This window comes from Podarcis liolepis (genome assembly GCF_965112155.1).
Source record: "Podarcis liolepis genome assembly, chromosome: 3".
Lineage (NCBI taxonomy): Eukaryota > Metazoa > Chordata > Lepidosauria > Squamata > Lacertidae > Podarcis > Podarcis liolepis.
The window spans coordinates 36,787,336-36,800,228 of NC_139557.1; the positions used below are offsets into that span (position 1 = coordinate 36,787,336).

The 12,893-nt window shown below is 40.1% G+C and overlaps 1 protein-coding gene across 7 annotated transcripts in view; it reads right to left on the reverse strand.

Moving 5' to 3' along the window:
- The window catches only part of EYS (eyes shut homolog), a 471,327-nt gene that overhangs the window by 398,114 nt on the left and 60,320 nt on the right, over nt 1-12,893 (reverse strand). For all 7 annotated transcript variants that reach the window (XM_083495822.1, XM_083495824.1, XM_083495825.1 and 4 more), the window contains one exon: nt 2,859-2,980. In XM_083495822.1, coding sequence (XP_083351948.1) covers nt 2,859-2,980 — 122 coding nt within the window. The remainder of the gene's footprint in view (nt 1-2,858; nt 2,981-12,893) is intronic.

Genomic DNA, 12,893 nt, shown 5'->3' on the forward strand with positions numbered 1-12,893 from the left:
CCTGACCTAAAAAGACATGTCACAATGTTCTTGCTACCCTGTTCCCAATACATCATGGGAGAGATACACTAATCTTCTCCCCTCTTTCTATATGGAGGCCACTGGAAATTTCCAGAATGTGCTTTATGCTCAGGCATTCCTGCAGACCAGTGTTTCGCAGTCTTGGGTCTCCAAGTTTGCCCTTGGACTACAATTCCCATCATCCTTGACCACTTGTCTTGCTAGCTAAGGATGATGGGAGTTGTAGTCCAAAAACAGCTGGAGACCCAAGTCTAGGAAACACTGCTCCAGACCAGACTCTGCCAGTAGCATTTACAACTAAATGCCTGGAAAAGGTTAAGAACCTTAGCTTTTCTTCAAGCCTGCACTGAGGAAGTGGTTCTGTTGCCTCCATGAAAACAAGCCATTTCATAGTTGTATGCACAGTCGCACACCTTTTAAGCTCTAATGTAATAAAACCCATTGACATTCCTAGGAGGCGGAGTCAATTTCTGTAATTGGCATTGAAATAATCCTTGAACTCACTATTGGACTCATGATGAGATTTATTTCATATCAGATAAACCAATCTTGTAGAGGGAATAATAAATCTTATGCATTTAAAGCCGGCCACACACTCAAATGGGAAAGGGGGGGGGGAAAGACTTTTCATCAGCAAACCAAACAACTTGTGATAGATGGGCAATTAAATAAATAAGGACGATTCGAGTTAGCTAATTAAATCTTACAAAGCTTTTGCATTCAGCCTTACTCCAAAATGTGCAGTCAAGTAGTCCGTGATGACCTTTCCCTGCCAGCAGGATCATTTCATGTCAGCACCGACAGAATGAGAGGAATGAAAGATTCGCTCTTGGAATGCTTTTGAATCCTTTCGTTCTGACACTGAAAAGCTTGGCACAAAAAGACCTACAACTGCTTATCAAAGAGCTGTAAACAAATACAGAAGCTTTTAGGACTGTGGGTTGGTGTGATCATCTGCAACACCACAAAGATGGAGCCAAAAGCATTGCTTTTAAAACCTTGGAATGGACAGAGGAATCCAGTTGCATCCCCCTTCTTAGAGAAGAAACCAAATGAAAGGAAACTGAAAGAGCAAGGATACCAAAACACCGCATTTGTATTGATTAGTAGAAAGCACTCAGAGATGGTACAATAAATTGCCTTTTTGTTTGTCCTTAGGAGCAAAAAGAAAAAGAAAAAAAGAAGATTATGGTATTAAATCATTAGGAGAACACTTTAAAACATTTGCGGGACGCGGGTGGCGCTGTGGGTTAAACCACAGAGCCTAGGACTTTGCCGATCAGAAGGTAGGCGGTTCGAATCCCTGCCACGGGGTGAGCTCCCGTTGTTCGGTCCCTGCTCCTGCCAACCTAGCAGTTCAAAAGCACATCAAAGTGCAAGTAGATATATAGGTACCGCTCTGGCGGGAAGGTAAATGGCGTTTCCGTACACTGCTCTGGTTCGCCAGAAGCAGCTTAGTCATGCTGGCCACATGACCCGGAAGCTGTACACTGGCTCCCTCGGCCAATAAAGCGAGATGAGCGCCGCAACCCCAGAGTCAGCCACGACTAGACCTAATGGTCAGGGGTCCCTTTACCTTTTTTAACACATTTGCACTGCTTTCTCCCTTACAGCACTGCAAGAGTTACATCCCATAGCGTAAACTTTGGGACATGCACAAGGATCACAACCAGGTGAGCATTTCCCACCTGACTGGCATCTTCATTTCAGGCAGCAAAATATATCAACACATCTGACAAGTTGTGTGATCACTGAACGTAACAACCACAAACCCTCTCCAGAGTTAAATATGCATAAACTCAAAAAATTGCACTTAAATCTGTTTTGTTATTGTGCTCAGTGGCACCAAGTAATAGAATACATTTAAGTAACACCATTTGTGTGATTAGTATATTTAAGGAAAGAAAACAGTGAAACTGATGGCAACAATGATGAATGCTCAGGAGGTTATTAGTTGTCTAAAGTAGTGTTATTTTACATTATCATGAGGGTGGGGGGATGATTTGCTTAATATTGAGTTAGGAAGATGTTTCATTAAGACATACGCACACACCTATTCCAGCTATAATTCAAGCACTCCAAGACTGGATTTTTGAACTGGTTGTGCTGATCCCACATTTTGAGGATATGGAGAGTGGGTTTTGTTGCACACACTAAAATCCTACCAAACATTGCTAAGCTAGAAAGTGGGCAGAGGGAGACAGAATCCAGTTTCTTACTTCTCCTGCCAAAGAACCAATGATCAGGGGTTTAGGTTTTTAAAAAGAACTACGTAAGTGGGAAAGAATTCATCCGTCAATTTCGGTTTCTCATTTTTCCAATCTTAAATCCAGTTTGCAATTTTTTTTTAAAGTGCTTATTAACATCTGCCAACATATCAGTACACATTTCTCATACTAAATATGCTTTTGTATGCAAGCTTGCTTAATAGATACACTTTTCCAAACCATTTCTTCCCTATCTCTATCCATTAACACATCTCTCTTTCCTCAGCTGGAGAGACCAACTCCATATTCTGCTCACAACTGTGAATGCAGTTCCCCCGTTCAGCTGAGATATGCATGCTGAAGCCTGCATGTCACTTAGTGTCTTGACAATTGGGAGAAATGTCCAGACTTGCACACTTACCTGCAACACACTGTCTCTTGATCTTCTTCAACAGATGTGCCCTGGAAAAACGTGGATCTCCCTAACCCCCACCCTCACAACGCCACTGCTCCAGTTTATATCACAAGCTGTTTGCTATGCAGCAATTTTGAAATCCAGCAAATGTACAAAAAAAATAAGTCATCACTGGAACATCCAAATCATTTGATGGTAGAGAAGATGCTCCTTACCGGAAGTCATTGAAGAGATCAATGCAAGTGCCATTATTCTTACAAGGTGCAGAGTCACACTCATTGGATTCAGATTCACAAAATGGTCCTTCCCAGCCAAGGAGGCAGACACACTGGTAGCCCTGGAAGGAAGTAGGGGGAAAACACATCAATTAACTCCTTGTCAATATCTCAGTGTTGACTGAATTAACAATATAACTGTTGGGGTCCTTATTGCATTTTAGTTCCATTAATCATGGGAAAATGTTGAACCCCGGTATCCACTTGGAATGATGCAAAACTGGAAAATATTATATGATTATTAATAATATTTGACCAAACAACAGCACAGGACCTATTCATGAGCTGCCACAGTGGCACAGGAATCATGACAGCAATGTCTAAGGCTGGGATTTTCTAATAGTTTTGGTGTTGAGCTTATCTGCACAGATTCTGCCCAGACCCAATCCAATCTCATTCCTTGATTGCAACAAAAAGCAAGGTCCCCCCCTCCCAACTGGAACCACCAAATTCCATGTATAAATCCATTTAAATGAGATGCTTCTTCCATCCCTAGTAATGTATGAAAGGCTGATCCCACATGGAAAGGACAACTGTGTCTTTCTCACCCCATGGCTGAAGGTCCTATACAATTAGTCCCATTCACATCAGAAACACAAAAATGCAGAACTATGAGTTGGTGTTGCAGTCTTGGCTGAAATATCCAAAACCACTGTATGAAAAATGAAAACAAAGAGATGTAGTCTGTACCAGTAACGGAAGTAACTCCAAAACCGTTAGAGAAGACCTGTCTTCTCCTGTATAAAAATGGAGCTGAGCTATTTTTCCCTTTTGCTCTAATTCTAACACTTTCAGCAAGAAGAAAAGTTGGGGCGGAATATGACTGTCCACTAGAAAATGTAGCCAAATAATTCTACTTTAAATTGTTTGCCAATCTGAGTTTTGGTTAAAAGCATCTGAATTACTGCTCTCAAAATAGGCAGTGGGCTAGAATTGAACTTTCTCAAAACTCCACTTCTTGGAATAAAAGATCTTTTATGTAGCAATAATCTATCATGCTTTGTATCTGTCATGTTGAACAGCCCTTTTAAATGGAAAAGAACAAAATGTGCAAGTCCTGATTATAGAGGAAAGAACTCCAACTCTGTATGAGATTGTTAAATGGTATGGACCAGTTAATCAAGTAGAGGCAATTGCTGTAAAACTCTGAAATAAAGATAGAACATTCAGACTCACAGACGTATCTAAAGAGATTGATTTTAGAGATCTTGTGCTCATCCTTTATTAAGAACTGTGAAGGTCTTTGTAAAGAGGTAGTATATGTTTTTAACAGCTTTCTGCTCTCTGTCGTATAGGGGAAATAAAGCAATGCTTTTTGTTAGTATTGATTCATAAACAAGGAGGTCAATAGGACAAGCTAGATGTACTTATATAGACTTGCACAACAAAGTGGTCTGAATTTTCTCTGGATTTTACTAAATCACGATTTCTCCATATAAAAAAATCCCTCCATATAAAAAACTGCATGTTATAGGGAAGGGTTATGGCCCTGAAATCTAGATTTCCAAGATTACGATTGTATGTGCATGTTTATTTTTGTATGGAGGGGACATGAATTCCAATGAAGGGGAACAGGCCTGTCTTGTTTAGTGAGAACTAGTGCATAGAGTAACTGAAGCTAGATTTTGCTTGTATCTATGCAAACATTAGGACCTAAGTACCATCTGTGGCATATAATATGTAATGGTGTTTTCACACAAGCAAGTCCTCATTCAATATTGGCACATGGGAATAATAAACTGGCATGTGTGTCTGAATCTTATTCATCCTTAGTCCTTATGGAATAGAAATGTTAAATCCCTCAAGAAATCACAAATGTGTCAAGGTTTACAAACTCATCTTCTCACATTTCACAACGCCATACCTATCACAACAGAAACTTGCAAAACACTGAACCTTGTGGATCCTCACCACAACCTCTGACTCCTAACAGGACCACCGCACTCCTCCCAAAACCCTTAAGCACTTGTATGTCCTGGCAGACATACTATACACACAGACATGCCTGTCACAGGAATTCCAACATCTTTTCATCACTTATGTAAAGAGATGCACCACTGCACGTTCCATTCTAGAAGCCTGACTTTCTTTTGCAGGAGCAGCAAAATGGGGGGGGGGGGAGTCCAGAGAATGTCTGCCTCTGCTCCAAAGAACAGAGCTAGACATGTCTGTCCTCATTGTGCTGAGAGACACAGAGGGAGAAACCTGGGTCTTTGCAGTGAAGCAAAGACTCAAAGACAACCTCACAGGATGTGACACTTTGGACTAGTATTTTCGGAATACAGGTACCGTCACCCCTGGCCACTGGTCTTCCTAGCTGGGATGATGGGAGTTGTACCTGTAAAAGCATCCAGTACTGCAGACATGCAGAAGAGTCACACTAACCCTGATACTCACTGTTACCTAGCATGCAAACAGTTGGGAAAAAGTGCCTCTGCAGTCGTGCATCCAGGCCAAATAGAATAATTGAATGTGCTTTCTGTTTTGAAACTGTTTTGAAACTGTGAGCAAATAAACAAAGGAAGATAATAATGCCCTACTACTCACTGCAAACTTCAATACACTTATAACGATATGTGGTCCAACAAATCAGCATTTTTTAATATTCTTAAAGGAGCAAGATAATTGCTGTGAGCAGCAGGTGGGGGGGAAATAAAGCCAAGTTATTTTGCCAAGTATATAGCCTTTACTGAGCAAGATGCCCAGTGCAGTTACTTCATATTGAAGAAAAAGTGTTAATCTGCAGTAGAAAAGGTCAAACTGAGAGCAATTTGAAGAGGTGTGGGCACACAGACACACACACCGAGAGAGATAGAGATGATGGCATAGGGACACCTGTGTATCTTCATCTAATTAAGTGCTTGAGCATTTAGGAAAGCTTTATTTTCCAAGCACTTGCATCCCTCTTACTCTTACCACATTGCAGACATAAGATTCATCATTTCTGAAGTCTCAGACTATGTTATGCTACTGGAGAATAGCTGTGGAACATCTGGCAAACAAACAGAGCAATGTACGAAGCATCCATCACAGGCAACAAGTGGTCTGCATCTTCTGATTAATCCTTTGCAAGTGTGGCTGGAGCATGGCTTTAGCACTAAACTACTAAGGGCTTCAGTTCTACGTGATATATCCAGCATTATATAAACGAGGAGGACTTGTGCAGAACCCTGTTGGTGATCCTTAAAATAAATTGAACACCGTGCTGTGATCCAAAGTGCTGTGAACACATAAGGCATGTTCAGGTTCCCTATTACTACTGCTGGTCTTTTCTGAGCCTTCTTGAAGAAGCAAGTATGGGAAGGACCTGCAGAATAATAGCCAATGAAGCACAGGGAGCTGCAAGCAAGAAGGAAAAGGATCAGGCTGTGCCTCAATGCAGGCTCTGAAGTGTTCTTTAGGTACATGACAATGCTTTTGAACTAGGACCATGCACCGGATTCAGCCAAGGCCCAACTATTAGGACAAATGAGGCATATTTGGTGGGACTCGGGAATTGGACCAATGCCACAGATTGCTCCTGGATGGGTTTGGTGGCTCAGAGTGATCAGAGGGTGGGGCATCTGAGGTGGGCACTTGGCAGGAAAACCCTGAGAAGAGGCAAACAGTTATCCTGACCACAAGCTGTGTTTTCCTGGAAGTAAGTAGCAGCCCGCTGCCTGACTATGCTGCCTGCCTGAGGCTCATCTTTGGAACAGCACCATGCAGCATCAATGGCTCCATAAGAGAAGACATTAGCAAAGGAGCACCCCACAGAATTGACCCCACCTGCTCTCATTTGGGAGTGGGAGAGAAAGAGGTGCACTGTCACCTTCCCCTATCCCCTCCCAGCTGTATGTTTAATTAGGTTTTGTTTTTTTAAAAACCTATTTAAACATTAGCTCTGCCCCCAACTAATTCAGGATCAGATCCCAGGTAGGGTGGATGGTCCCCACATTGGCCCAGGACAAGTTAACCTTATTAGGGACCAGTAGATTGAGACTGTGAGAGAGATGTAGGGCTGCGCACAACCTTATTTCACACATCTAGAATCCCTTGGATCCAGGCAGATGATATACCTCTCTCTCTGTGTGTATGTAAGAGTGTTATATATATCATATTAAATACTCAGCATCATACTCAGTTTGCAGCATTGGCCAATTTGTGGTGTGTCATAATTCCAATGGGTGTGCCTAAGATGCACTTTGCTTTCAGCAATATTCAAAGCCTCGAACTTGATAAAGTGATTGAAAAGGTCACGTTCAAACCCCATTATTTCCATCACTTAAGACAGCTGACACTGAAATCAATACATTCTGAAATGAGTTAAAATACCAGGAGGCCTTATCATTTCCATTTCAAAGTCGTAACAAGAAACTTCGTTCAGAAATTCACACTGTCAAAAACGTGATATACAGAATAATACATATTAGTAGTGAATTATGCAACTATTATTCTTATTTTAACCACTGCATACCTAACAAAAACAGTTTGGAATGACAATTGAAGTGATTGACATTAGAGAACCTTTAAAAAGTTTCTTGTAGGAGGCATCCCCAGATATCTCGAAAATTTGAAAGGCTTGGCTTGGGACTAGTGGTTTCTGCCAAGGAAGAGTGAAAGCTTACAGCTTACTCTATATTGCATTGCACTTGCGGCAGTGAAGCCTCAGGCATCTACTGACCATGGATGCTGTAAGGCACAGAGACCTGAGTCTTGGCTCTTTTGCACAGGATCCCATATCTCCTGCCCTTTCTCTTCTTTTTTAAACTAAAGAAAAACCCACATATTTTGCTTTCCTGGTGGCTTTCTCTCTGAAAATTGGCGCCCAAATTTGCACCTCTAAACATAAAGTAGCATATGCAAATTTATATACCAATTTGTGCCACAGGCCTGTACCCCAAGTCTTTTAAAGACCTAGTAATGCCTCTGCTACTGACTGAGCTTAAGTGACAGCACAGAATGTTCATAGCCATTCCAACTGTCAGGCAACAAAGGTGTCATCAGCAAGTCAGTCAAATATATTTGCCAGAAACTTCTGGCCATCACAAAAAAAGAAGGTCTCATCAGATCTGCAGTGTAGGCCACTTCAGTTGGGGAAGTGAAAGCTGTCAGTTTAGCTAGGATTAAAACCTTACACAGGTTCTAACAGCATCATTTTGTGGGGTTGTCTGAGGACTGGGAAGGAGCTATGGATATCAGGGACAGACAGCTTGTTAATGCTGGAAGTCTAAACCCATGAAGAGTTGCAAAGGAAGGGAATTCTGATAGTTGTGGCTGGCTGGCTTCAGCTCACACCAAGTGTATGCAACCAATTTAGTTTGTTTTTAAATGCTGTGTATCTATGACTCATGTAAATGCATTGCCTTTGCTTTTATGGCCCCCAAGGATAGCCTTTAAATACATACTTGCTGAAATGCATAGGACTATTTTGAAAATAGTTTGTATTTTTTCAGTAACTTGTGCTCTTCTTTTAACACTATGGCATGGTGTTTGGGCAAAGCTAAGGGGGTAAAGGCAGCCAAGAAACAGTGGAATGCCCGAAATTTCACACAATGGTTTGAACAAACCAGCAACTTATTTGGCTGTAGGCTTCTACTGTACAGATGAATATTCTTCACCTTCACTGTCAGAATATGAAGCTTCAGTCAATACACTTTCCTCTTATTTCCATGGCATGCATTATTTAAGATGACTGCTCCATGAACACAAGCTCTTTTGTTTCATTTTTGGTTCACGTAAAGGCTAATTGATCATATCTAAGGATGCCCTAAAAACTCAAGGAATTGAACATTGCAGCACAGATTGGGCCAACATTCTTATCTCCAGTTTATCTCATCAATTCTACACTGTCCGAAGGATGTAATGCTTTGCAAAGCGGCACTGGAACATCAGCCAGCACACCAAAATCGTGCACACTTATTTATTGCATCAGTCTCATGGGCACTCAAAAGTTATAGGGATAAAATGTATGCACTTAAATAGAAATGGGGGCATAGGTGGAACAATGTGTAGTCATTTTATTCGGCTGACATTACACATTTAGACCACTGAACTTCCAAATACATTGAATTTCACATGTAATCAGTTTGCTGCTGAATGCTGTAGAACTGCATATTGATGAATGTTGCATGCTGAAAGTCTTATGTGAGTGGGGCAGGATAATTCACACAGGACTGAGTAGTAGAATTGGATAATTCACATGACTGGGTAGTTGTAATATTCTCTCCTACCTTTCCAAGATATTATGCAATGAAAAATGCACCCTGCCATATAGCCTTGATGCAATGATCTAAAACCAATTCCTAGCTGACAGATATCCCTGCATTTGGAACACTTGCTGTAACATGATGAGGTAGAAATGATGAAATAAATGCTAGTCTCTACTGAACAGGCAGGCTAACGGTCTACATTGCCACATCTTATGTGGCCTCTGACACCTCCTGCAGAAGCCCCATTTGGCATCACCTGAGGAGTGTCTTTCTTCCTATTTGTTTCCTCCTTCAAATGAGTTCTAAACTTTATGTAGGGTTCATAACAATTAGAAAGGGTGAAAACAGACTTTTTAAAAAAACCTCCCCCTCTCAATGTATAGCCTCAATGCGTGTTTATATTGAGACACATGAAGAGTGCAACACAGCACGTACCATTTGCACACCACAGCCTGAACGTCCATTTGCAGAAGGAAGCAGAAGGAAAGGGAAGAGTTTGTGGAAGTAATAGGTTTCAAATATGGATGCAAGTATGACAAAGGGGTGACACGGAATATATTTCAGCTTAGACAAACCTACACTTCCTTAGATAAGAATTTGCAGCACAATTTACACCCAAGAAGGGAGTTCAAGGCAAGAAGGACAATCAAGAAGATAAAGGAGAATCAGCAGCGCAAGAAGGAAGCACTGGAATACAAGAAATAAGAGATCAACTGCCTTGGGCAGGATTAAGACTCAAATGTAGAGGCTGGTGTTGTTTGTGAGCACTATAATTGTAGCCTATGTCTCCCTGAGTTTTATTTATTTCTTTAATTTCTATACCGCTTTATATTTTTAATAAAAATCTCAAAGCAGTTTACAGCATATTAAATCAACAAAACAATAAAACTATAGTCATGCGATGTTCCTCCAGCCTCATGAGGAGCCTCCGGGCTTTCATTTTAAGAGTCCACTAGAAATGTTCTGTTTTTCCTTATTTTGGACTAACACTTTGGGTTATGGTGACCTTGACATTACGTATTGCCAAGGGTGCTTCAACACTATGTGTTTTGTAGAGAACAGAAAAAACAACAACTACACTGGTGGTTGTGTGTATGTCAAAATGTGTGGTAATTCTATGTTTCTACAATCATCTGTCAATCATCCATTTACAGAGAGGGTGAAATAATTCAGCTTGATATGGGCTTTAGTGCATCGACTAGTTGCGGTGAACTGTTAATTATAAGCTCTGGATTGGACTAGGAGCCAGCAAATTATTTACAGTGAAGTGAAGGGCCTTTCTCCTGAACCCACATGCAATCACATCCAGATGCTTTCAGGCATTACAATCTGCTAAGAATAGATAGCTGTAGCTATCAAGATTGTCCATAGATAGGAAACAGTTCTGGTCCACCCATGTGATCCCTTAATGTATCAGGTACAATGCAGAAGTGCACTCATCTTCACAAGATGACACTCATACATGTTGAAGTTGAAGGGATGAACAGAGCTTTCTAAATTATTTCAATTATCCTTGAGAAAGAGTCACACGATTCCTGGAATTTATCAAGGATATTATATGGGTGGAAGAACACGCATGTTATGAACTGAATGGAGATTATTTCTGGGTTACAAGACTGGATATTATTTATCTCTGAGCTTCAGAATTCTTCAGTTCTTGGGTGGATGGGTGGTAATATTTGTCCAAATAAAAGCAATCACTGGACGAAATGTCTCTAAACGTTCAGGGAGGCCTCACCTAAATCTTTTAATGGGAGACAATGTTAAGCAACAGTTTAAACCTCCAATAAGTTCTTTTCTACTAGCAGCCAGGCTCATAATAATGAGATACTGGAATAATTTAGAAGGTGCCTCTCTGACAAATTGGCACAGCAAAGTATGGCAAAAAGCACTTGTGGAAAAATTAAATAATAAAATGAAATTGGCACAAGGCCTGAAACACAAAGACTCTTTTGTAATTGAATGGCTAATAACGAAAATGGAGGACTCCTCTCACATTACAGAACATTTTGGTTAACTTAAATTGATTATTGCATTGTCCAAATAGTAGTTTGGGATAAGAACTGATGCTATTTGGCCATTTATGTATTTATGTATTGTCTAAATAACAGCTTCTAGGTAAGGGTGTGATATTTCATTATTTATCTGTATAAATGTTGTTGTATATTGAAAGAATTTAATAAAAGAAGATGAAAGAAACAATTATATTTTTTTTTAATGATATTTTCCTTGTTTGGGGAGGAGAGAATCCGTGTTTAAATGTATTTCATATGGAAAGAAGAGCTATATGGCTTTAAAAAAATACTGAAAAGAATTCACATAAAACATTCAATCCACACAAGACTTTAGGGAGAGATTTACAGATTTCATTTCTGCAGAGGTAGAATATGCTAAGTTTCATTGCGTTTGGATAGGATTAATAAAATAGTAATTAAAGGGGGGGGGGGAAATAGCTTAAAGTAAGGACATTCAGAAGGCATAATAGGTTTACAGTAATAAACATTTTAAGCTTGTGACAAATATAAGCATTAAAAACACCACAGGAAACAATTAAGAACAATAATAAAAAATAACTGTTGAGGAAATGAGACCATTTAAAGCTTGCTCTTTAGGAAAGCAATTTCTCTTAAAGGGACCATTCTTAGGATCAATAGGTAGGCTGGGGGCCTATTCTGAGAAAATAAATGTTTAAAATGGTGTCTGATGTATACTAATTAAATGAATACAGTTTGAAGCATATTTCCAGATCATAAATATTACAGCTGAGGCATTGTTTTACAGAAGTTTTTTGAGTTTCAGTATTTATTTATTTACTTTTGTCCCTTTGCACATTCAGTGACGGGCAAAGCAACCATGTCAAGAAGGTTGGCTTCAAGGTGGCAGGTCCTGCATAGCAAAAGAAACCAAAATAAAAACAATAACCTCAAGCTATTTGTTCAAATAAACCAAATAACCAATCCAGATTCTGAGGGACCTTTAGAATATCGAGGCTTTGATCAGTGTATCTGATATGACATTTACCTCGATTGCTCAGTGAATAGTGAAAGGTCATAAGCTACACAAATAAGCAGCTGAACACAAATGCAGAAGAATTCATTTCTCCGTACAAGGACACCCAAACCTTTCAATTTGCTCCCACATCTATGACCCTGGCAGTGATTTAAAAGGAAAGCAGTGTTCCAGAAAAGCTCTTTTGTTTGACGGCACATTCCATTTGTCCCTTTCCTTTAGTACTCTTACGTCTGGAATAGAAACCATTAGATCTATAACATGAAGACATATCTATATCCCCCACAGGTAACCTTTGCATACAACAATCTACAGGACATGCTAATATCAAGTCCTCAAACATCAGACACAAATCAACATGGTTGGAGATGTAAGAGAATGTGCTGTATCTTAATAACAAGCATTTCCTACAGAATGTGTTTCGATCGAAATCACGTTTCAAATAATTGTGAGAAACTTCTAAACTTGTTTGCAGCCATCTAAAACCAAATCTTAAGTTTCCATTCATTTATCACTCTGAATCTAGAAAGATTTAGAAGTATACCATGACAGTTCAGAAGATACAGAACAAGCAGCACTATTTTTCTATAAAAAGGAGTGCTGGAACTCTGAGAACAATGATGACAAACCTTCAAACCCATAGATCCCTGAAGCATGGCTCCCTGGATGGGTGGCTAAAATTAGGTATTAACCACTGGGGCTGAACAGGGTGGGGCAGCATTGCTTATCCAGCTTTCCAATGCAGACTTGACTGCTGGTAACTACGAGGGACAGG